This window comes from Borostomias antarcticus (genome assembly GCF_949987555.1).
Source record: "Borostomias antarcticus genome assembly, chromosome: 4".
NCBI classification, from domain to species: domain Eukaryota; kingdom Metazoa; phylum Chordata; class Actinopteri; order Stomiiformes; family Stomiidae; genus Borostomias; species Borostomias antarcticus.
In genome coordinates this window covers 34,622,435-34,648,990 of record NC_140237.1, presented here as the reverse complement: position 1 = coordinate 34,648,990, position 26,556 = coordinate 34,622,435, and the positions used below count along the sequence as shown (strand labels likewise).

Here is a 26,556-nt window from a genome sequence, read left to right as displayed (position 1 = left end):
GTCTTTCTCTGCCCAGCTCGCTGCTCTGGGCCTGGAAGAGGAAATGGTCTCCAGTCCGAGCAGCTGTGCGCATGCGCGCTTCCTGACAGTATTACAGCAGACTAGAGAGACAACAGCACCACCTGGTGGACAAACAAGGCATGTGGAATAGGCTCTGTGCACCAGCTCCACTACTTCCTGAAAGTCACTTGGCTTTCTTTATTTCCTGTCCAATATGATTGGATTAAGTGATTAATCAGGTGTGCGCTGGGTGTGCCGCACACCTGATTAATCACTTAATCCAATCATATAGGACAGGAAATAAAGATGCCAAGTGACTTTCAGGAAGTAGTGGTGCTGGTGCACAGAGCCTATTGTTTGAAGAGAGCTGGGGCCTCATTTATCATTGTGGATACACCGTTTTTCATTTACACCTGATTTTTGTCTTTGCTTTTCCCCGCAAATAATGTGATGTATCATGCCAAAACTCGATGGGAAATATTGTGAGATATATATATACACAATTTTTTCCCATGGAATTTTGTAATACATCACATTATTTAAGGAGAAAAGCAAGTACAAAAATCAGGTGTAAATGAAAAAGGGTGTATCCACATTGCTAAATGAGGCCCCTGGGAGTTGGAAGAGCATAGGCAGAAAAGATATGCACTGAAGAATTTACAGATGGGTTAAATCTTTTTTATTTTTGTGCGTGTCTGTAAGCCATCCCAGCACCTAGGATAGCGTTGTCCGGTTGTCACTCCCTCCCTCCGGTCAATGTTGACCTGCATTTCTCTGTTGGCACCACAAGAGGCAGTAGTCCCAGCACACTAAAAATAAAGGACACCAAAATTCTACTCAAATGTTATCGCTACACGTTGGCAGCTATCTTAGCTAGCTGACACATTTAGGTTAGCTAACTAGCTAGCGTTAATGTTAGCTAGCTAACGTAACGTTAGCCTAGCCGGCAGCTGTGTTGTAGCTCTTTAGTTGTAAGTCTTTTATTAATATAGAGATGGATAACAGTGTGAGGGACAATTATATTTGAACAACGTGATGAAAGTGTACTGGTTCAATCCCTTAATGGCGAGATGCTACCACAATGTTTTATCATTGCTTAGCCCTATGTTGCTATCTATATTAGCGTTAGCCCTATGTTGCTAGCTATGGCTTCGGTAGGGATTTTGATAGCTTCTTCATACTATTATCATGTCATCTCTGGTTATAGGTTATTGGTATCTAAGAGTAACTGTACTTTGTTTGATTTTTATGTTCATTATGTTCTGTTGTCCAAGTATGATTTAGTCCTCATTCTTGTTAGTTGGCTACAACGTGTATTACCGGTGATAGACTGCATTTACCGTTTTCGGCCACAGGAGGGCAGCAACAGGCTTAGATAGACTGTGCTCCTTGTTCAGTTTCAGTAATTCAATGAATATTTGAGTTAGTCTATTTAGTTATTTGTGTAAGTATTTCTGTTAGTGAGATATATATTATATTTCTTTATTATTTCAGAGACCACACACCCACTGTCTTTTTATGTAAGTGAAGAGAATTGAAAGGTCAAATAATGCTTATAAAGGCAGTGTTTCCTGTGGAATTGATCTCTTGGTGTGGTGGTGCCAAGCTCAAGATCGCCAAAATAGGGAGGATATCTATAAGCGGGGGTCTGGGGGTCCTCCCCCAGAAACAAAAGTTTCAGACTTAAGTTTCTTGCATTCTGGTGATTTTTAAAGAATGAAAATAACAAAACCGTGAAAAGTATACTGAAACAGCATGTTTAGCCCACATGAAATATGCTTTCTTTAATTTTGAGTTATGGGGTGAGAATAATAGATGGGATGTTTTATTTTATAACAATTAATGTTTGATGCCCATTGATGCTCAACTGCATACTCATTCCTTCTATATCATCACTCTTTCTAATCTCTCATCTTCACTCTCTCCTGTCCCCTTCCTTCTCCTCTCTTCTCCTGCTCTCCTCTCAACGACCTCTATCCTCTCCTCTCTCACCTGTCTCCTTCCTTCTCCTCTCTTCTCCTGCTCTCCTCTCAACGACCTCTATCCTCTCCTCTCTCACCTGTCCCTCCACTCTCCACTGGACCTGTCTTCTCCTACCACAATCACTGCCTTTTTACATAGCTTACATAAATAGATTAGGCTACACTTAACTGATATTTTGTTACATTTGCTGTTGCTTTGACTGGCACTTTTTAGGTGGCTGGAGAAAAATTAATGCAGCTAGCGTCGTTAAACTTTCCCATTGATGTTTAGAGGGCTGTAGGTCCTCTCCTGCTTCCGCCCACAGTCCATTTGCATCTCCTTCGTCTTACTGACATTCAGGTGGAGGTTGTTGTCCTGATACCACCTAGTCAGGCACCCCACCTCCTGCAGGTAGGCCTTTTAATCAGGCCTATGACAACCTATCATCAGCAAACTCCGATGACGATGGATTTGGTAAGGAGTCGTGTGTGTGTGCAGGGAGTATGGCAGTGGGGACAGGATGCAGCCCTGGGGTACACCAGTGTTGAGGATGAGGGAAACAACATGGATACCAATCATTTAATTTGAGCATATACTGATCATTCCAGTGCAGGGAATGCAAGGACTCCGTAGGACCCAAAGGTGCTGTAGTGTCGACTGAGTGGTGCGCGATGTCTAGATAGGTGGTGTCTGGTAGGCTAGCTGGATAGGTGGTGTCTGGCAGGCTAGCTGGTGTCTGGTAGGCTAGCTGGATAGGTGGTGTCTGGTAGGCTAGCTGGTGTCTGGCAGGCTAGCTGGTGTCTGGTAGGCTAGCTGGATAGGTGGTGTCTGGCAGGCTAGCTGGATAGGTGGTGTCTGGCAGGCTAGCTGGATAGGTGGTGTCTGGTAGGCTAGCTGGATAGGTGGTGTCTGGCAGGCTAGCTGGATAGGTGGTGTCTGGTAGGCTAGCTGGATAGGTGGTGTCTGGTAGGCTAGCTGGATAGGTGGTGTCTGGTAGGCTAGCTGGATAGGTGGTGTCTGGTAGGCTAGCTGGATAGGTGGTGTCTGGTAGGCTAGCTGGATAGGTGGTGTCTGGCAGGCTAGCTGGATAGGTGGTGTCTGGTAGGCTAGCTGGATAGGTGGTGTCTGGCAGGCTAGCTGGTGTCTGGTAGGCTAGCTGGATATGTGGTTTCTGGTAGGCTAGCTGGTGTCTGGCAGGCTAGCTGGATAGGTGGTGTCTGGTAGGCTAGCTGGTGTCTGGTAGGCTAGCTGGATAGGTGGTGTCTGGCAGGCTAGCTGGATAGGTGGTGTCTGGTAGGCTAGCTGGATAGGTGGTGTCTGGCAGGCTAGCTGGTGTCTGGTAGGCTAGCTGGATATGTGGTTTCTGGTAGGCTAGCTGGTGTCTGGCAGGCTAGCTGGATAGGTGGTGTCTGGTAGGCTAGCTGGTGTCTGGTAGGCTAGCTGGATAGGTGGTGTCTGGCAGGCTAGCTGGATAGGTGGTGTCTGGTAGGCTAGCTGGATAGGTGGTGTCTGGTAGGCTAGCTGGATAGGTGGTGTCTGGTAGGCTAGCTGGTGTCTGGCAGGCTAGCTGGATAGGTGGTGTCTGGTAGGCTAGCTGGTGTCTGGCAGGCTAGCTGGATAGGTGGTGTCTGGTAGGCTAGCTGGTGTCTGGCAGGCTAGCTGGATAGGTGGTGTCTGGTAGGCTAGCTGGATAGGTGGTGTCTGGTAGGCTAGCTGGATAGGTGGTGTCTGGTAGGCTAGCTGGATAGGTGGTGTCTGGCAGGCTAGCTGGATAGGTGGTGTCTGGCTGGATAGGTGGTGTCTGGTAGACTAGCTGGATAGGTGGTGTCTGGTAGGCTAGCTGGTGTCTGGTAGGCTAGCTGGATAGGTGGTGTCTGGTAGGCTAGCTGGTGTCTGGTAGGCTAGCTGGATAGGTGGTGTCTGGCAGGCTAGCTGGATAGGTGGTGTCTGGCTGGATAGGTGGTGTCTGGTAGACTAGCTGGATAGGTGGTGTCTGGTAGGCTAGCTGGATAGGTGGTGTCTGGTAGGCTAGCTGGATAGGTGGTGTCTGGCAGGCTAGCTGGATAGGTGGTGTCTGGCTGGATAGGTGGTGTCTGGTAGACTAGCTGGATAGGTGGTGTCTGGTAGGCTAGCTGGTGTCTGGTAGGCTAGCTGGATAGGTGGTGTCTGGTAGGCTAGCTGGTGTCTGGTAGGCTAGCTGGATAGGTGGTGTCTGGTAGGCTAGCTGGATAGGTGGTGTCTTGTAGGCTAGCTGGATAGGTGGTGTCTGGTAGGCTAGCTGGATAGGTGGTGTCTGGTAGGCTAGCTGGATAGGTGGTGTCTGGTAGGCTAGCTGGATAGGTGGTGTCTGGCAGGCTAGCTGGATAGGTGGTGTCTGGCTGGATAGGTGGTGTCTGGTAGACTAGCTGGATAGGTGGTGTCTGGTAGGCTAGCTGGTGTCTGGTAGGCTAGCTGGTGTCTGGTAGGCTAGCTGGATAGGTGGTGTCTGGCAGGCTAGCTGGATAGGTGGTGTCTGGCTGGATAGGTGGTGTCTGGTAGACTAGCTGGATAGGTGGTGTCTGGTAGGCTAGCTGGATAGGTGGTGTCTGGTAGGCTAGCTGGATAGGTGGTGTCTGGCAGGCTAGCTGGATAGGTGGTGTCTGGCTGGATAGGTGGTGTCTGGTAGACTAGCTGGATAGGTGGTGTCTGGTAGGCTAGCTGGTGTCTGGTAGGCTAGCTGGATAGGTGGTGTCTGGTAGGCTAGCTGGTGTCTGGTAGGCTAGCTGGATAGGTGGTGTCTGGTAGGCTAGCTGGATAGGTGGTGTCTGGTAGGCTAGCTGGATAGGTGGTGTCTGGTAGGCTAGCTGGATAGGTGGTGTCTGGTAGGCTAGCTGGATAGGTGGTGTCTGGTAGGCTAGCTGGATAGGTGGTGTCTGGCAGGCTAGCTGGATAGGTGGTGTCTGGTAGGCTAGCTGGATAGGTGGTGTCTGGTAGGCTAGATAGCTGGTGTGCAGTTTGGGTGGGGTTTTGCATTAAAGGGCTCTCCATAGTTTGAGTGGTGGCCGTACGTTAGCAGGTCAGAGGACCAGGAGATCAAACGCATGATCAAGTGAGTGTGGAAGTAATACTGACGAGTGACCCTACATAACACAAGTGCATCATATGAAGACAAATCGCGAGGTTGAATTAGCACACATTTATAAATAAACACATCATAAACAGACTTTGGCAATTCTGTTTTTATTATCCAATCGTGTAACGGCCTAACTGGCAATTTAAATGTAAAAGGTGAAGGTCAGATGGTCCCTTTTAAATAAGCATAATGCAAACACTATCACATGACTGAGCTATAAATGTAGGACCTGTAAGGAAATTCTATGATATATGTATTGTTGTAATAAACACATACAGCAAAAAGACATTTCATACCTGAATAACATAATGCTTCAAGAACATCATTGAGGAGCTTGCATGATGATGACGGCTAGTGGCAATTCTTAGTGATAAATTACCTGCTTTAGACCAATGGTTTGATGGTTGATCAAATCAATAATAAAGTAGCCTATTGCTCTTAACATCATGTATCCTAACAGAATAGACAAACATATCAGGCAATCAGAGATGTATGTAGAGCTCATATCTGTAAATGCATGCAGTATTGCAGACACACACAGGCTGTAGTCATGGACAAGTGTGATCCAAGTAACTGCAGGTAGCCAGTACATGTACACTTTGCATGAGCCAGCCCTGAAGATGAACACTACCACCACCTGGTGGACAACATATGTAACTGCACCCACAATGTCAAAAACGAGTAAAAAAAACAAACAAACTCCTAAGACACCTTGTACATCAGACAGCAATTCATCTCAGAAATCTCAGTGTTCAACAAGGCAAGACTCAACATTTGAAAATGCTACGTAGCATTTCTAGTCATCTCCACCCACAAATCCTCCCAAAATACAGACGGACCCAGTGACACCTTTAATGACATGAGGATCTATTATAACTGTAGGGTTGTGTTGTTATAGCCACCACAGAGCAAACCATAACCCTGCCGTTTCTCTAAACATATTAACCCAATAATGTAACAGACAAACAGCTCAAAGTCTGACAGAAAAAAACAGTGTGAAATTACAATATTTGTGCAACATAACCAGAGATCAATGAAAACAGAGACAAACAGTTCTACTCCCAGCAATTTGATTGATTTACATTGATTGTTCATTGATTTGCTACTATACGACCAGACAGTTGAGAAGAACACAGCCACGTTTGCTGAGCTGTCCACAGTTCATTTCAGATCAAATCCTCTGACCTGGCAGAACACGCATGAAAATAAGGATGTGCAAACACACGCAACACATAACTGGACTGAAGCTGAATATCCAGCTGGGCTCTAGGTGGGTTTAAAACACCACGGGAAGAGAGAAGGACAACAGGCAGCCGGTGATGTCTGGGGGGGAAGCAGGACAAACAAATCCAACCCATTCACAAAAAGCTCCTGTTACAGGAAGTCGGCTGTGGATTTAGACTCAAACACACGAAGACCTGTGTTGGGGAAAACCTGTTCCTCGTTTCCACAACAGAACTCCAGCATCCTGGGGATTCCGTGACTGAAGAGGTCAGAAATCACAGATTTGTTTACTGAACCGAGAAACGACTCCAGTCCATTTCTGCCTTGAGTACATTTTTAAAGATCCATTTTCAAAATGACTCGAAAGGAAACCGATTTTTCTACTCTAATCTAATGAGGCCAGTTCTTATTGCTACACGTCCAGGGCTTGTGTTTGGCATAGAGATGAAATACAAACAGAAGACAAACTCAATTCTGCACAAATGTTCAGTAAATCATTCAGACTATAGGTTACGACCAAGAAGCTAACATACCTATGATGTGACCTTCTTATTTAAAGTATTACGGCATTATAAACTGTCTTAACATTGCCTGGCATACTACCAAAATTACTAAAACATTTAGCAAGAGCACAGCTACGTCAGCAGAGGTACAGAACCGCAAACTGTATGGGCTTCTCAATCACACAGACACAGAACAAACTGTATGGGCTTCTCAATCACACAGACACAGAACAAACTGTATGGGCTTCTCAATCACATCAACACAGAACAAACTGTATGGGCTTCTCATCACATAAGCACAGAAGTCCTGTGAATGTCATGTGAGACTGTGGCAGTTTAGCTCAATGTGTAAAAACAAAACGAATCTTAGAAAATCGTAGAATTTCTTAAGAGATGGGTAGTGAGAAGTGACACAAATGCACCAAAAACAAATGTTTGCCTCGAGTTTACATCCACCATTTCGGTGGTCTTGCAAATCCAGACCAGCTGTATTAGTTTAGAGATACATATATGCATTCACATAAATGCAAACAAAAACCTCTTCCCATTTTGTCAAAATCACATTAATTGTAGAGCCATTCTTCCTGAGATGCAACGGAGAAGAGGATGCAAAATATTCTCTTGTGCTATTTTATACGTGTGAATTAAGTTCAGCAAAAGACAGACATTAGTGCTTAAATGGGATTTCTTTTGACTTCCCTCAAACTTAAGAACTTTTGCTGACCAACTAAATATAGAGGCTTCGACACTATGTTGAAAATAGCATATCACATAGCATTAGGTTGGCAGACAATTTAATTAAAGGTAGGCGGGTTTGAGGGAAGTTTTGTGCCCGTGTCATCGGGTCAGCTCCAGTGTCCAAGCCTCTCAACAGGAAGTGTGCCACCAACCCAGGGCTGGTCACAGGGGTCAGAAGCAGACTCGCAGTGGTCAGCAGTCAGTGCTGTGTAAACATATTCTGGGTTGACACATAGACCCCCCCCCCCCCCCCCTTATCACAACACCCGACAGGGCACAGGAAACTCCACTTCCTCTGGAGTTTCCCCTTTTAGCGGTGGTCGCTCACGCAACACACACACGAGTTGGACACACACGCGCGCACACACACACACACACACACACACACACACACACACACACACACACACACACACACAGTGAAGAGCATACTGTGTCTTCGCATTATGCTGCTTTTCTCAGTGGCTATTGCTTCATTTCCCTCTCTGAGGGCCATGATTCTGCCGAGGGCCTCTTGACTCCTGAATTACCAAGACCAGCAGTTCTACAGGAAGCTGGGTTTCTGTCAGTAACTACCAAGACTAGCAGTTCTACAGGAAGCTGGGTTTCTGTCAGTAACAACCAAGACTAGCAGTTCTACCGGAAGCTGGGTTTCTGTCAGTAACTACCAAGACTAGCAGTTCTACAGGAAGCTGGGTTTCTGTCAGTAACTACCAAGACTAGCAGTTCTACCGGAAGCTGGGTTTCTGTCAGTAACTACCAAGACTAGCAGTTCTACAGGAAGCTGGGTTTCTGTCAGTAACTACCAAGACTAGCAGTTCTACAGGAAGCTGGGTTTCTGTCAGTAACTACCAAGACTAGCAGTTCTACCAGAAGCTGGGTTTCTGTCAGTAACTACCAAGACTAGCAGTTCTACAGGAAGCTGGGTTTCTGTCAGTAACTACCAAGACTAGCAGTTCTACAGGAAGCTGGGTTTCTGTCAGTAACTACCAAGACTAGCAGTTCTACAGGAAGCTGGGTTTCTGTCAGTAACTACCAAGACTAGCAGTTCTACAGGAAGCTGGGTTTCTGTCAGTTACTACCAAGACTAGCAGTTCTACAGGAAGCTGGGTTTCTGTCAGTAACTACCAAGACTAGCAGTTCTACAGGAAGCTGGGTTTCTGTCAGTAACTACCAAGACTAGCAGCTCTACAGGAGGCTGGGTTTCTGTGAGCAGGCAGCTGGGTATCTTTCCAACCCCATCGTCACTCTGTATTGCACTTGAGGACAGTCAGGGCACAGGCCTGTGCACGCGCGCACACGCACACAAACAAACTAACAAACACGCACACACTCTCTCACACTCACACATTGTCCTTCTACGCCGAGTGCAGGGGGATGACAAACTTGCAGCCGAAGGGTGAGTGGTAGGTGATGCCCACCTCCTGGAACACGTGTTTGGGGATGCCGACGTCGCAGAGGTAGACCCGACCCTCGCCCTCCGCCAGGGGCAGGGGCAGCGCCAGGGACAGGCTCCACTTGGCCTCCACCGCCGGCCGCCGGCCGCCCACCGGCGGGTCCAGGCTGAGCACCGGCGCACGGTTCTGGTTGGCCCAGTCCGCCGCCGTCTGGTACCAGGGCTGGTCGCTCAGCAGGGGGTTCTCGTGGCAGTCCAGACAATTGATGACCAGGTCGACCGGGCTCTCGGGCAGGTCTGGGAACGGAGAGATGAAGAGTTACACAGTGTGGGGGCGGCTGTGGCTCAGGAGGTAGAGCGGGTCGTCCGATGATCGTAGGGTTGGCGGTTCGAATCCCGGCACCTCCCGTCCACATGTCAAAAGTGTCCTTGGTCAAAGAAGACACCAAGCCCCAAATTGCTCCCAACTTTGCATGGCAGCTGCTGTCATTGGTGTGTGAAAGCATGAATGAGAAGCCATTGTAAAGTGTTTTGGATAAAAGTGCTATATACTGTAAGTGCAGTCCATTAGCATTTACAGTGGGAAACAAGTGACCATTTCCTGAAATATAAAACGAAACATAATTTAATTTGATCTTCACAGGTCTGAGAGAGGAGTTACACGCACCTCCTGCAATCTCCAGCAGAGGGCAACAGTGTCTCAATGTTGGACTGCTTAACCAGACAACACTGTGATTATGATCCTCTCTGTGTCCGGGCTTAGCACCTCTAAAGAACATGTTCACACATTCACACGACCTGAGGCGGCGCTGAAGACAGAGCTCAGCACACAGGTGATGAAGACGATGACCATATAAACAGCTCCAGTCTCTTCTGTCAAGTCAGTCTAAAGTTAGCCTGCCTTCACGGTCTCTAAACACAAGCTTCTGGAGGTGCGTGGGGATTCTGCGGGCCTTCTACAGAGGCACAACGGAGAGCATCCTGACGGGGAACATCACAGCATGGTATGAGAACTGCTGTGCACTCAACCGCAAAGCAATGCAGACGGTAGTACAGTCTGCCCAATACATCAGTGGGTGTGAGCTGCCCTCCTTCCAGGGGCTATACAGGGGTCGGAGTGCCAGTGAAGCCCACAGGATCATCAGAGACCCCCGCCACCCTGATCACGGCCTGTTTCAGCTGCTGCCGTCTGGCGAACGCCATCACAGCCTCAAGGCCCGGACCTGCAGGCTCAGAGACAGCTTTTACCACCAGGCCACCAGACTCCTGAACAATGGACACTAATGGCCTGCTGCCTACCTGCCTGCATCACACACACACACACACACACACACACACACACACTCACTCACTCACTCACTCACTCACTGTACACACACAAACACACACAAACACACACCCTATGCAATGCAATAATGCACATTTTCACCTTCATGAACCACACACTTTATGGGCACTATAGACTTTTTTTAAATTTTTTTACTGTTGTTTTTATTACTATTATCGTGTATTATACTGTTTTACTGTCCTTATCTGATGACATACGTCTACAGTATCTCTGACTACATAATAGGCATTCGTTTGTGGTCGGAGGAGGCAAGTCGCAAGTCGCAAAATACCTGCCTCCGACCTGTGTGCATTCGAGCTATAGCGAATGATATGATATGATATGATATGATATTGACGTCAGACGGCAACTGGGGGCTGAGAAACATATCCGAATTTGCGACGAGGAAGTGCGAGTTCATGCGGCGTTTTATTTAATCATTCCTAGTAGCAAGTCGCAATTTGCCACCTCCCAGTTATAAACGAACGCACCATAAGTCTACAGCCAGTATCTCTGACTAGGCTACATCAGGAACCTCTACCTACTTCCATCTGGAACCTTCTGGAATCTCTGGTACCTCTGACTACATCTGGACCTGAGGTGTAGGGATGTAGATGTAGTTTAACCCAGTACCTCTGACCACATCTGGACCTGAGGTGTAGGGATGTAGATGTAGTTTAACCCAGTACCTCTGACCACATCTGGACCTGAGGTGTAGGGATGTAGATGTAGTTTAACCCAGTACCTCTGACTACATCTGGACCTGAGGTGTAGGGATGTAGATGTAGTTTAAACCAGTACCTCTGACCACATCTGGACCTGAGGTGTAGGGATGTAGATGTAGTTTAACCCAGTACCTCTGACCACATCTGGACCTGAGGTGTAGGGATGTAGATGTAGTTTAAACCAGTACCTCTGACCACATCTGGACCTGAGGTGTAGGGATGTAGACGTAGTTTAACCCAGTACCTCTGACCTCATCTGGACCTGAGGTGTAGGGATGTAGATGTAGTTTAACCCAGTACCTCTGACCACATCTGGACCTGAGGTGTAGGGATGTAGATGTAGTTTAACCCAGTACCTCTGACTACATCTGGACCTGAGGTGTAGGGATGTAGATGTAGTTTAACCCAGTACCTCTGACTACATCTGGACCTGAGGTGTAGGGATGTAGACTACATCTGGACCTGAGGTGTAGGGATGTAGATGTAGTTTAACCCAGTACCTCTGACTACATCTGGACCTGAGGTGTAGGGATGTAGATGTAGTTTAACCCAGTACCTCTGACCACATCTGGACCTGAGGTGTAGGGATGTAGATGTAGTTTAAACCCGTACCTCTGACCACATCTGGACCTGAGGTGTAGGGATGTAGATGTAGTTTAAACCCGTACCTCTGACCACATCTGGACCTGAGGTGTAGGGATGTAGATGTAGTTTAAACCCGTACCTCTGACGCTGGCCACCTGCTGGCCACCGGCCTTGCCGTAGAGGTTCAGCTCGTTGGTGATGGACTCCTGCATCTTCACCAGGTTGGGCAGGAAGAGGATGACCTCGACGTCGTGATTGGCCAGGTGACGGCCGCAGCTGATGCCCTGGGCCCCCTGGATGTGCGGGCCACACAGGAGCACCACGGTGGGGCGCTGGTGCACGTTCTTGGGGGTCAGTCTGGGGGGGATATCAATATCGTTAATCAATGTCATTAACGTAATTGATCAATGTCAACATTATTGATCAATGTAATGCTACTGTCATTTATTAAGGTTATTCCTTTGAGATTAAGAGTTTTCAACAAGGACCTGTCCCCATAGACCGAGACCTGTCCCCATGGACCGAGACCTGTCCCCATGGACCGAGACCTGTCCCCATGGACCGAGACCTGTCCCCATGGACCGAGACCTGTCCCCATGGACCGAGACCTGTCCCCATGGACCGAGACCTGTCCTCATGGACCGAGACCTGTCCTCATGGACCGAGACCTGTCCCCATGGACCGAGACCTGTCCCCATGGACCGAGACCTGTCCCCATGGACCGAGACCTGTCCTCATGGACCGAGACCTGTCCTCATAGACAGAGACCTGTCCCCATGGACCGAGACCTGTCCCCATGGACCGAGACCTGTCCCCATGGACCGAGACCTGTCCTCATGGACCGAGACCTGTCCTCATAGACAGAGACCTGTCCCCATGGGCCGAGACCTGTCCCCATGGACCGAGACCTGTCCCCATGGACCGAGACCTGTCCCCATGGACCGAGACCTGTCCCCATGGGCCGAGACCTGTCCTCATGGGCCGAGACCTGTCCCCATGGACCGAGACCTGTCCCCATGGACCGAGACCTGTCCTCATAGACCGAGACCTGTCCTCATAGACAGAGACCTGTCCTCTTGCCAGTAGATACATAAATCAAAGTGGACTACAGGACCTTGAACACTTAAGTTTGCAAACAGCACCTGGGTCCTTCATCTTAATAACTACACAGCTCTCCTGAGGTGGGTTTAGATTCTCCCAGATTCCAGTGAGTGCTGCTGTAGAGCTTCCTGGTTCTTCCTGGTTCTTCCTGGTTCTTCCTGGTTCTCTGGGAGAATCTCAACCCACCTGAGGAGAGCTGTGTTGTTATTAAGATGAAGGACCCAGGTGCTGTTTGCAAACTTAAGTGTTCAAGGTCCTGTAGTCCACTTTGATTTATTAATCTACTGGCAAGAGGACAGGTCTCGGTCCATGGGGACAGGTCTCGGTCCATGGGGACAGGTCTCGGTCCATGGGGACAGGTCTCGGTCCATGAGGACAGGTCTCGGCCCATGAGGACAGGTCTCGGTCCATGAGGACAGGTCTCGGCCCATGAGGACAGGTCTCGGTCCATGGGGACAGGTCTCGGTCCATGAGGACAGGTCTCGGTCCATGGGGACAGGTCTCGGTCCATGGGGACAGGTCTCGGTCCATGAGGACAGGTCTCGGCCCATGGGGACAGGTCTCGGTCCATGGGGACAGGTCTCGGTCCATGGGGACAGGTCTCGGTCCATGGGGACAGGTCTCTCTCTATGAGGACAGGTCTCGGTCCATGGGGACAGGTCTCTGTCTATGAGGACAGGTCTCGGTCCATGAGGACAGGTCTCGGTCCATGAGGACAGGTCTCGGTCCATGAGGACAGGTCTCGGCCCATGGGGACAGGTCTCGGTCCATGGGGACAGGTCTCGGTCCATGGGGACAGGTCTCGGTCCATGGGGACAGGTCTCGGTCCATGAGGACAGGTCTCGGCCCATGGGGACAGGTCTCGGTCCATGGGGACAGGTCTCGGTCCATGAGGACAGGTCTCTGTCTATGAGGACAGGTCTCTGTCTATGAGGACAGGTCTCGGTCCATGGGGACAGGTCTCGGTCCATGGGGACAGGTCTCGGTCCATGGGGACAGGTCTCTGTCTATGAGGACAGGTCTCGGTCCATGAGGACAGGTCTCTGTCTATGAGGACAGGTCTCGGTCCATGAGGACAGGTCTCGGCCCATGAGGACAGGTCTCTGTCTATGAGGACAGGTCTCGGCCCATGGGGACAGGTCTCTGTCTATGAGGACAGGTCTCGGTCCATGGGGACAGGTCTCGGTCTATGAGGACAGGTCTCGGTCCATGAGGACAGGTCTCGGCCCATGGGGACAGGTCTCGGTCCATGGGGACAGGTCTCGGCCCATGGGGACAGGTCTCTGTCTATGGGGACAGGTCTCGGTCCATGGGGACAGGTCTCGGTCCATGGGGACAGGTCTCGGTCCATGAGGACAGGTCTCGGTCCATGGGGACAGGTCTCGGTCCATGAGGACAGGTCTCGGTCCATGGGGACAGGTCTCGGTCCATGAGGACAGGTCTCGGCCTATGAGGACAGGTCTCGGTCCATGGGGACAGGTCTCTGTCTATGAGGACAGGTCTCGGTCCATGGGGACAGGTCTCGGCCTATGAGGACAGGTCTCGGTCCATGGGGACAGGTCTGGGTCCATGGGGACAGGTCTCGGTCCATGGGGACAGGTCTCGGTCCATGGGGACAGGTCTCGGTCCATGGGGACAGGTCTGGGTCCATGGGGACAGGTCTCGGTCCATGAGGACAGGTCTCTGTCCATGGGGACTGGTCTCGGTCCATGGGGACAGGTCTGGGTCCATGGGGACAGGTCTCGGTCCATGGGGACAGGTCTCTCTCTATGAGGACAGGTCTTGGTCCATGAGGACAGGTCTTGGTCCATGGGGACAGGTCTGGGTCCATGGGGACAGGTCTCGGTCCATGGGGACAGGTCTGGGTCCATGGGGACAGGTCTGGGTCCATGGGGACAGGTCTCGGTCCATGGGGACAGGTCTCTGTCTATGAGGACAGGTCTCGGCCCATGGGGACAGGTCTCGGTCCATGGGGACAGGTCCTTGTTGAAAACTCTTAATCTCAAGGGATAACCTTAATAAATGACAGTAGCATTACATTGGTACATTACTAGGTACAGTAGCTCAGTGGTTCACTCTGCAGGTCACAGCCCTGCTGTACTTTCTATGCGTGCGCAAAATTGGATTTCCTTTGCGAATTCGGACCGTGGGTTTTCTGCAACTAGTCGATCATTGTGTGACTTTAGCAGTAAAACACACAGATAAAAGATCCCAGGACAGAGTGACGAGGAGAGATTCACAGCTTTGTGTGTGTGTGTGTGTGTGTGTGTGTGTGTGTGTGTGTGTGTCGGCTCTTTCCTGCCAGCCCCTGAAGGGGGGGCCAGGGTTGAGGTCAGGCGCCTAGAGACACCTTAACACGCCATCGCCGCGGCAACTGGGAAAACAATGTGAGAAACAAATCCAGAAGGTCGCAGGAAGGAGGACGGACGCTGGAGAACTTAAAGGCGTGAAGGCATGTCTGCATAACCAGGAGTCAGCTGACGTGTGCATATAGCCGGTTGATCGAATCAAATCAAACTTTATTTATATAGCAGATTTCATCCAAAGGCAATATAATGCCCTTTGCAGAGAGAAAAGGGGGGATGTACATAGTGATCCTACCCCGCCCCACACACACACACACACACACACACACACACACACACACACACACACACACACACACACACACACACACCCAGCAGCCTCCTACTCACCGATTGGGCCCCCCTAGCAGGGTGAGGGCCATCTGGCTGGCACACACCCCGGTCATCTCCAGCCTCCGCTCCAGGGTCAGGCCATAGCGCTCTGCCACGGCCAGCAGGCGCTGGTGGAGCTCATAGGATATGCTGGGCACCACCAGGCCTGAGTCTGTAGAAGAACACACACACGCACACGCACACACATACACACAGGACCATACACACACATGCAAGGACACACACGCGCACACACACACACACACACACACAAAAAACAAGAAGGCACACAGAGAAAGAAAGAGAGGGGAGGAAAAAGAGACTAGTGTTGAGCATGTGATAGGGAGCCAGACGGATTGAGTTCATATGGAGCTCAGACCATGATGGGAAATCTATTACGGAACATTTCTGATCTACCTTTAAATCATAACAAAAAAGGTGATATGTTCCAGAGGTTCAGTTACACAAGAGGCCATGGTAGTAAAATAACACAGAGACAGATCATCATCATCATCAGTGCAACTGGAACTGGGCATGAATTTATGCAATGACGTCTCTCTCTCTCTAGTACCGTAACACCCCCTGCATGAACCTCCAGTGAGGACATGGACGGATACACACGGATACACGGATGGACATGGACACACACACACACACACACACACACACACACACACACACACACACACACACACACACACACACACACACACACACACACACACACACACACACACACACACACACACACACACACACACACACACACACACGCGTGCTCTCCCCTTCCCTCTCTCTCTCTGTAGTAATACCCTCAGCATGAGACACACACACACAGACAGACACACACACACACACCGTCTCTGGAGAGGGGCATTTATGTATAAGCAGCAGCCTATCCTCCTCACGCGAGGAGCTGGTTCCCTTGGGAAAGCCTCTTCCCTTGACCTGATCTCTTTCCCATCACGGAAGATTCACTCCTTCCTCTCCTGTTTGTCACAGTTGTCCCCGGCAACAAAGGAGAGTTTGGCAGTCTTTACAAAACACGACAAACACAAGGCCGCCTCCCCTATGGCCTTGAATGTGGGGTTGGGTTCACACGCACCTATGCATTGCCCCTAATCACCCCTCCAAACCCACTGATCTGGCCTGGGCACACCACCACTAGCCACCCTCCTGATAATACCAGAACACTACTGACCTCCACAACCCTGACTCCCTAGAACACTACCAACCTCCTCAACCCTGACTCCCTAGAACACTACCAACCTCCACAACCCCCTGACTCCCTAGAACACTACCAACCTCCTCAACCCTGACTCCCTAGAACACTACCAACCTCCACAACCCTGACTCCCCAGAACACTACCAACCTCCTCAACCCTGACTCCCTAGAACACTACCAACCTCCACAACCCTGACTCCCCAGAACACTACGAACCTCCACAACCCTGACTCCCTAGAACACTACCAACCTCCACAACCCTGACTCCCTAGAACACTACCAACCTCCACAACCCTGACTCCCTAGAACACTACCAACCTCCACAACCCCCTGATCCCCTAGAACACTACCAACCTCCACAACCCCCTGATCACCGAACACTACCAACCTCCACACCCTGACTCCCTAGAACACTACCAACCTCCACACCCTGACTCCCTAGAACACTACCAACCTCCACAACCCTGACTCCCTAGAACACTACCAACCTCCACAACCCTGACTCCCTAGAACACTACCAACCTCCACAACCCCCTGACTCCCTAGAACACTACCAACCTCCACACCCCCTGACTCCCTAGAACACTACCAACCTCCACAACCCTGACTCCCTAGAACACTACCAACCTCCACAACCCTGATCCCCTAGAACACTACCAACCTCCACAACCCTGACTCCCTAGAACACTACCAACCTCCTCAACCCTGATCCCCTAGAACACTACCAACCTCCACAACCCTGACTCCCTAGAACACTACCAACCTCCACAACCCCCTGACTCCCTAGAACACTACCAACCTCCACACCCCCTGACTCCCTAGAACACTACCAACCTCCACAACCCTGACTCCCTAGAACACTACCAACCTCCACAACCCTGATCCCCTAGAACACTACCAACCTCCACAACCCTGACTCCCTAGAACACTACCAACCTCCACAACCCTGATCCCCTAGAACACTACCAACCTCCACAACCCTGACTCCCTAGAACACTACCAACCTCCACAACCCTGACTCCCTAGAACACTACCAACCTCCACAACCCCCTGATCACCTAGAACACTACCAACCTCCACAACCCTGACTCCCTAGAACACTACCAACCTCCACACCCCCTGACTCCCTAGAACACTACCAACCTCCACAACCCTGACTCCCTAGAACACTACCAACCTCCACAACCCTGACTCCCTAGAACACTACCAACCTCCATAACCCAGAACACTACCAACCTCCATAACCCTGACTCCCTAGAACACTACCAACCTCCACAACCCTGACTCCCTAGAACACTACCAACCTCCACAACCCTGACTCCCTAGAACACTACCAACCTCCACAACCCTGACTCCCTAGAACACTACCACCCCCCACAACCCTGACTCCCTAGAACACTACCAACCTCCTCAACCCTGACTCCCTAGAACACTACCAACCTCCTCAACCCTGACTCCCTAGAACACTACCAACCTCCACAACCCTGACTCCCTAGAACACTACCAACCTCCACAACCCTGACTCCCTAGAACACTACCAACCTCCACAACCCCCTGACTCCCTAGAACACTACCAACCTCCACAACCCTGACTCCCTAGAACACTACCAACCTCCACAACCCCCTGATCCCCCAGAACACTACCAACCTCCATAACCCAGAACACTACCAACCCCCAGGCAGGTCTCCATAAGGAAAACATGGGGGTGCTATGACAAAGGGGGCTAGGGTTCATTCATATGTTTGTTTGGTCTCTTTTAGCCCTTGATTTGGACTTGTCTTCCAAGAGGGTAGTAAGCAAGCAGCTGTGATAGCTGGTGTGTCCAGGGGAAGACTTAAGACTTCAACACTGCAAGGCAGGTGCGCTACTAGTATCTGAACAAATCATTGTGCGTTTTGCTAGTTAGTAAGTGTGCTTTCTAAAGCGTGTAGCACATGTCAAGTCGCATTCAAGAAGTCAGTCACACGTCATGGCAGCCTGGAAAGCAGTCTTATTTGTGCGCGCTGACTCTGCATCTAGTGACAGGTGTGTTCCGTGTGCTTCACCCAGTTCTAAACAATCTGATTCTAATCGTTTTCCTCTCTCATGGGTCGTTCGTTTTGACGCTTGCGGTGTGCCCCTTGTAGAGGCTAACCGACTGCGCAGGCTATGCCTTGTAGAGGCTAACCGACTGCGCAGGCTATGCCTTGTAGAGGCTAACCGACTGCGCAGGCTATGCCTCACCAGGGAGAAAGACGTTCTCCTGGGTGCCCACAACAAGAGTCATTACCTCAGTTACTGGCTGCGTGGTGCTCTGGTAAGAGCCTGAGCTAATCTCCAGCTAGCCTGTAGCCTGTGGCACCTGAAAGACGGGCTCAACAAAGCCAGAGCTGCACGGATCAGTATCCCTTTGATAGAGAGGCCTAATGGGAGCCGGCTAAGACCTTAATAGCCCTTAGAACCTCTGGCCCTGGCTATTGACTGATGATAAGCCTCAGAGGAGTACACGCATGGCATGCTTGACACTTCACACACGCACACACACACCCATACAAACACACGCAAGGTGATGAGTACTCACGCAAACTGGTGATCAAGCAGCACAACACACCTAAGGTGAACCCCCCTCCCACACACACACACACACAATGTCGTGCCTTGGTGTAATGAAGCTTATCTCTTGGTCGTCCCCAAGTCCTCCCACTGCTCCTTTATCAGAGCTGTACAAAGACGGGTCATATATTACACCAGGGTAGAGAAACCCAGCCCGCGCCAACACTCTTGAGCCGATAAGGCAAACGCTCCTTGTCATGCAAGCTGTCCAGGAATTTACATCCAAACACCTTAAACCACACCTTAAACCTTTGTCTGTGCTAACATACAAAATGGCTTCCAGAAGGCCATCTGTCTGCTCCAGAAAAACCATCCTTTTGTTCCTTTGTCCCTCTTAGAAACTACCGCCTTTTTCTCATGTCACATGTCTTTACTCTTGGCCACGCCTGCCATTCATGTACAATGCAGTAGCCAATCACATCATCCTAGAAACACTGTACCTTTGTTTTGGACTGTACATAAGCCACAGCCAGAAGTGACTGACCTCACTTCTCTGACTGAACCACCTTTGCTGCGTTTGTCAGGAAGTCCTTGCGCTCGTAATGATTTCATTCAATAAACCAGACTCAACCTTTTGAACGTATCTTGGTAAATCTTTGGACTAGACAAGTCTAAAATAACTATCACAGTTTGGCGAACGGGAATGGGAGCACTGCCTGCGTTTGCTTCGGGATTCCAGTGGATAGAGGACTGATCGGCAGACGTGTCGGTCCATAGTGGGCGTTGGAAAATCAATTTTCTCTCTTGCGCCAGAGCGCAAGGTGAGATTATTTCCTCAGTTCTTACACTGGATTCTTGAAGCGCACAGGTACGTTTAAACGAACCCTCTTGTGGTTCTGAGTTGTATTTGCCTTGATTTGGTTCAGCTTGTTGGTCTGGATTGTTTGAAAACGGAAAACCCCAGCGTGGGTATTTAGTAAGTAACTATCTAAGGAGATGTGAACAGCAATAGATTTTATATCGTATTGTCTTTTGGCTTCGTCCTTGTTTCGTTACGAGGGTATCAGCTGTTCAAATGAGAGTTTGGCACAGAACAGGTTTCCTTTTGGCCGGTCGCGGGAGAGTTTTTCAAGTGAGAGTTTGGCACAGAACAGGTTTCCTTTTGGCCGGTCGCGGGAGAGTTTTAACCGAGAGAACGTTGAGAGAGTTTTTGCTCAATGGAGATGTAGCTACAGGGCGGAATTGAGAGTTTTGCAATCCGCGTTTTCTGGTAGAGATTTTGACCAGAGGGGCTGTACATATTTGGTAGGATCTGAACGGAAGGTTTAGCCTGGACCAAATTGCTAGTGCAGCCGAGAGTGTTTTGTTGTAAACGTGGGCCTTTGTTTCATGTTTGTGGGTTAAGTCGTATATTAGTCGGTTTTGGTCGTCGTTTGGTCGTCCTTTGTTTGCGTTCCCGTGTGAGTCTGCTACGTTCTCTCTTGCATGTGCACGGGGGGTTGGTCGTCTTATGTGTTCACTGTTTGAGCCTCGGCTCTTGATAATTGTTTGTTATGCGCGCCATGGATCCAGGTAAAGTATTGTTTTGTACCCTTTTTAGACTGTTAAAATTCTGCTAGATTCCCAGTAGGCTAGCTAGCTGGTTGCCTAGGAGATAAGGAAAACTCCGCTATCGCGGTGTTCCGCCATTGAGCCAGAAGAGAACAAAGCACTTCGCTGACTGGGTGAGTACTAAGCGAATTTAATGTGTCTTAATGTGTGCTTTACCGCCGTGAGTTAACTCTAAGGTTTCCTTTCATTGCTGTTTTGGGTTTTTAGGCTGCGTCGTGATTATTTGGGATTTGTTTCTTTAAATTTCCCCGCGCACAACCAAAGACCACATCCGGGTCATACATGCAACATTTTGGGATCACCACTAGGTGTCCCTGTAACACTAGTTATTAAGATATGCTAGAGGATGTAAAGAATTCTACTGCAAACGTCTAGCCTGATGACATTGTTGCACTGAAGCATATTTCTGCGAGCGTTTGTTGGCAGAATTTCGTTATGTGCTAAAGCATTTTCGATTTCTTACATCCACATCTGACATTTTAGTGTTAAATTCTAAGATTCGGGCTCAGCTAGAGGGTTAAGGGAAAAGTAGAGTTAATTCTCTAGACTGGTCTGTTTTTAAGATTTGGGAGAGTAGACAAGAGAGTTTTTTTATTAGGTCAGGAAGGAAAGATAAGGAGATTCAGCAAACACTCTCCACCATTTCCCCAGCAGAATAACTCTGATTTAAAATTAGATTCCCCCCCTCGACTTGTTGCGCCATTAGCCACGCCCCTTTCTCTCTACGAGTTAAGCCACCCCTTTCTACGAGGTATTTGTCCGAACAGGGCCGGAAGGAAGAGCCTCCGATTTTGAAGTCGAGCGCCACCTGCTGGACTTCCCTTGAACAACCCATAAGGGTGATTTTAAACTAGCCAAGATAGAGAGTTTTAATTTTTAAGTGAAATAAACAGGATAAAATAGATGTAGAGCGAACTCAAAAGTCTGACAGGGTTGAATAGGTGTTTGATTCAGGAGTTTTGTTTCAATAGTCAATGAATGGCCATAAGCTGTTCGTTTTATGCATTTCTACTGTATGAATTTTCATTCATATAATGATAATGTGTTTTTTGAGGAGCTGGCATTAGGCCTTCTCCTCTGCTATTGAACCCAGTCTGTGTTTTGAGTCTTAATTTTCAGGTGCTATGGACCCTGGGCGGCAGGTCTTTGAGGAGCCTGGATCATGCCTTCCTGGGGACTGCTTGGAACCTGCTGTTGGTCTGTTTAACTGTTTGTTTTGTCTCTCTTTCTGATATGTAGCTTAAGACATAAGGTTTGTGCATAATAGTGGGGGGAATAGATAAGGGTTGCTAGTGTCTTAATCTGAATGCACCATCTCATAACCCAATTATATATTTTTTAAATGAGTATGTTAAATATCTCATGTTTATAGTTTGAGGCACATTCATCGGGCCTGAGTGTTTTTTCTGAGTGGTATTTTACAGACAACTGTCGTTCCGGGAGTGATGGGTGAATGCCGAACCAGGAGACGGGCACAGGACACCGGAGGTTACTGGCCTGTTTCCCTACAGATGGGCGATCTGGGGTTCGTGAGATGCAGACCAACGCCATGTCACCTACTCACTGTGAGCGACAGATAAGTATGAAACAGGAGCAGTGCCCAAATACTCTGTCCTCAAATGCAGAAGAGGGAGGTTTTAGATATACAAATTTTAGCTATACAAATAAAGCTTTGATGGAGTATTTTGATTAGTTAATTGTAAATGAAGCCAGTTCATTTTAGTGTCATTTTCTTTGACCCATCTCTATTTTTATCCTGACTTCAGGGAATTTTTGCTTTCACCCTTAGGGGGTGTTGTTTTGTTGAGACGAGAATATAGCGTATTTTATTTTCATAAAAATCGCAAGAGAACTGCTAGAGCCAAATCCAATTGCCTTGATCATGACTGGGGACTAAGCGTGTTGAAGTCATTCTAACACTGCCCCTGATGTCACTGTAGGCTACTGCAGACTGGCTCTAAATGACACTTGAACAGTCACCCTGTTTAAGTTTTCCTGACAGAATAACAAAATTTTTTCCCCAAAGCAGGAGCTTGCGCTTAACCATGTTTCTGAGTATCTCCAACAGACTGCTGATAACCGTTCCTGACCAAAGAAGGGAACAGGGAGACCAGACCAGAGGACTCTCTTTTGCTCTGTTTTGTCTCTGTTTGTCTCTCTCATCTGTGGATCCACAGACGGAGCACTTCATCAGCCTGTGCTGGAGGCGGGAGCGCCGAGGTGAGCCCTCCGGCAGCACGACCCGGGCCGGCCCTAAGTGGAGCAGTACAGGGATGGACCGGGTTCAGTTCAAGAGCCTACATTTCTGACCTACAAGCATTTGCTCCACCTGCGGAGAAAAGAAATGAAGGACTAAGTGCACATTTCCACCACCAAACTAACCTGTATCTAGGGCCTAATGACAAACCTGTACTACCTCGTTCATGTTTTCATTATGCTTTCAAACTAGCCCACGGGCCAGATCATGTTTCAAAACAGGGGTGGCGGAGGATGTTAACAGATGTCTCCAACAGAGTGAGGACCGCCATTTCCTGAGGCTAAGGAGGGGTTCCTGCATCACATCTCTCCTGGGGATTGGGTCCTAATCCACGACCACAGACGAAGGAGCTGGAACTCGCCGAGGTGGCTCGGGCCGTACCAGTTTCTACTCATCACGCAGACAGCGATCTGAGAGGACTTCGTTGGACCCATGCAAGCCATTGCCGACGGGTCCAAGCAGCAGAGGACGGTCCACCAAGGGATCGCAAACACCAGGAGATCAGAATGCAGCTGAACCAGAGGGCTCAGAGGCCAAAACCATGGGCCATCACACTGTCCTCTCCTCTGACGAGGAATCGGAGGAAAAATGACCTTGCTGGTCACCTCCTCACAAGATGCACCACACACGCACACACACCTGCACACACTGCAACTAACATTGAACATAACTGATTTCAAACAACGCGACATTGAAGTTGCGAACTAGAAGAGAAGACGCCTTGCATTCCCCAATGACATTCTATTGCCCAAAAGAGAAGTGCCACCTAAATGACTGTTGGGATACACTGTGAACAAGAGTGACCTTGACAGTCACCGCCACACTCTCCCCTCCTCTGATGAGCAATCGGAGACTGACCTTGCCGGTCACCTCCTCACAAGAGTGAATGAACTTTGAAATAATCTGAAAAATATCATATTTGTTTACAAGAGTTGCAATGATTGAAACATGAGTTGATAAATAAGTTTGGGTTTTTCCTCTAATTTGACCAAGAGGTTTTTTGCCCCTCTTACACTGGTAACCATTTTATCTTTTTTTTGCCTTGTTAAATCAAGTTTGTTTTTTGGTGAATGGTTGTCCACTCTTAGACTATAAATAGTATATAATCATGTCAATTTTTTTATCTTGTTTCCTGTCAAATTTCTGAAGCAAGGGGTTTTGGTGTGTGATTTTGCACGTTGAGAGAAAATAATTAAAGTTTCCACCTAGTGGAGAGATTATTTCCTTTCCACATGTATAGCATAGCTGACTGTTTACACTGTGTTTGGATTTTATATTTTATTTTTGTGTGCCTGTTCAGGCACAAATGAGGGATTGTCCAGGAATTTACATCCAAACACCTTAAACCACACCTTAAACCTTTGTCTGTGCTAACATACAAAATGGCTTCCAGAAGGCCATCTGTCTGCTCCAGAAAAACCATCCTTTTGTTCCTTTGTCCCTCTTAGAAACTACCGCCTTTTTCTCATGTCACATGTCTTTACTCTTGGCCACGCCTGCCATTCATGTACAATGCAGTAGCCAATCACATCATCCTAGAAACACTGTACCTTTGTTTTGGACTGTACATAAGCCACAGCCAGAAGTGACTGACCTCACTTCTCTGACTGAACCACCTTTGCTGCGTTTGTCAGGAAGTCCTTGCGCTCGTAATGATTTCATTCAATAAACCAGACTCAACCTTTTGAACGTATCTTGGTAAATCTTTGGACTAGACAAGTCTAAAATAACTATCACAAAGCCGCCGCCCTCCGAGACCCTACAAGACGGGTCGTTGGGTGGGGTGGGATGGGGGCAAGGAGCTGCACTATGCCCTAACTGCATTTCATCTGTCCAGCCATGTGCGCGTTTGTGAATAACTCCCTTTGCTTTGCTGAGGCTACTACTCCTCCTCTCAACCTCCCTTCCTCTTCTGATACTGTTCTCTCTCTCTTACACACACACACACACACACACACACACACACACACACACACTACACACACACTACACACACACTACACACACACACTACACACTCTGCAAAGAGGTTGCCGACACACACGCAACGCTCAACCTGCTCGACTGGGTGGCCAGGAGCCCGCAGGCTGCAGCGGTAAAATAAACTGATCTAGGAGCAGCAATCTTGCCAGCGTTACCAGAAGACAGAGGCTGGGACCAGCACAGCACAGAACAAGCCACGGGCAATTAGGCTGAGAGAGAGGGAGGACCAAAAGAGAGATAGAGAGAGAAAGAAGGAGAGAGGGAGAGATTGAGAGAAAAATAAAGTGAGATGAAGAGACAGAGAGTGGGAGGAGAAGAGAGAGAAAGATGGATAGGGGGTGAAAAGGAGGGAGGGTCGTCCAGAGTTCAGGGCCGGCTCCGACCCCAGGCCACACTCCATCACTTAACGAGGACATAATGAGGATTAATGGGGGTCAATTGATTAAAAGATTCCAACTGCTCCCATAATCAATAAAGCTGTGCACTGCACACACGCTTCCGTCAGCTCACTTCATCAAAGAAAGTTTGAGGCAAGGCTGGGATCGCCCAACACTCAGACTGAACTCCCGTTTCGTTTCACTTCATTATTCGGTCTGAACAGGCTCCCATTGCAGACGTCTTCCCAGATGGGCGTTGCCGAAGGAGTCCTCAGTGATTAGTTCATCCCCTAACCAATCACGTTGCGCAGTTTAATTCAAAGGACGCTGATTGGCCTGGTTGGAATTCCAACCAAGAGATCACTCTGGAGAAGAGTCTTTTCAGACCCTGAATCGCATTTCGACAATTCGGATTCAGGTGCAGGAGCCAGGCTAGGGCTGAGATATGTGCTCTGGACCATCTGCCGTGAAGATATTGGAGTTGAGCCGCTGTGATGGAAGGGGCCTGGGAGTTGTGTTCAGGCTCACACTATTTGTAGTAAAGAGATTAGATGGTTTTATAACCGGCCCAGACTATTTGCAGTGAAGGGACTGAAATAAGATAAGATAAAAACGTTAAATTAATCTCTGGCCGTAGGGACTGTACACACATGCAGGAGGCTGTAATCAGATGAATTAACAAGGCTCTCTCCAGTATACACATCACTCGCTCCGTGTTCGCTGGGTAAATCATGCCAACGCAAACGTCACAGCCAGAGCCCTGTTGTTGTTTCTTGTTGCTCCAGGCTGTGTCGGGGGTAGGGATGAGGCGGTATGGATTTTTGCATTACGGTACGGTATCAAGTTACACGGTACGGTTTACGGTATACGGAATTTCCCCTCTCCAACACACATAAAAAAGTATTTTACTTTGAAGGAACTACAGTGCAACACATGATGGAAAATCCACACTATTGTAATTAAGCTCAGTTTATTAATATCAAGCTTATATTAAATTACAAAATTAACTGTTGCAAGCGACTTGAAATGTGAAGTTTCAGCAGCGCATTATTGTGTAATACCGTAAACGTAATACCGTAAACACATGGAATGTCACGGTTCTAATACCGTTGACATTTTATACCGCGGTTCACGGTTTTACGGCAAACCGTCTCATCCCTAGTCGGGGGTATTGTTGATTTAAATGTTTACAATGCCGTGGCACGGATTCAGGTCAGGC

At 48.8% G+C, this 26,556-nt stretch overlaps 1 protein-coding gene across 1 annotated transcript in view; it reads right to left on the bottom strand.

The window, feature by feature from the left end:
• Positions 1 to 8,191: 8,191 nt before the first annotated feature.
• The window catches only part of LOC311307748 (enhancer of mRNA-decapping protein 3-like), a 32,608-nt gene continuing 14,243 nt past the window's right edge, over positions 8,192 to 26,556 (bottom strand). The window contains exons 4-6 of the mRNA XM_084436611.1: positions 15,370 to 15,523; positions 11,712 to 11,929; positions 8,192 to 9,232 (exon numbers count right to left, since the gene is read on the bottom strand). Of these exons, the coding sequence (XP_084292737.1) occupies positions 8,898 to 9,232; positions 11,712 to 11,929; positions 15,370 to 15,523 (707 nt within the window). The 3' untranslated portion in view covers positions 8,192 to 8,897. The remainder of the gene's footprint in view (positions 9,233 to 11,711; positions 11,930 to 15,369; positions 15,524 to 26,556) is intronic.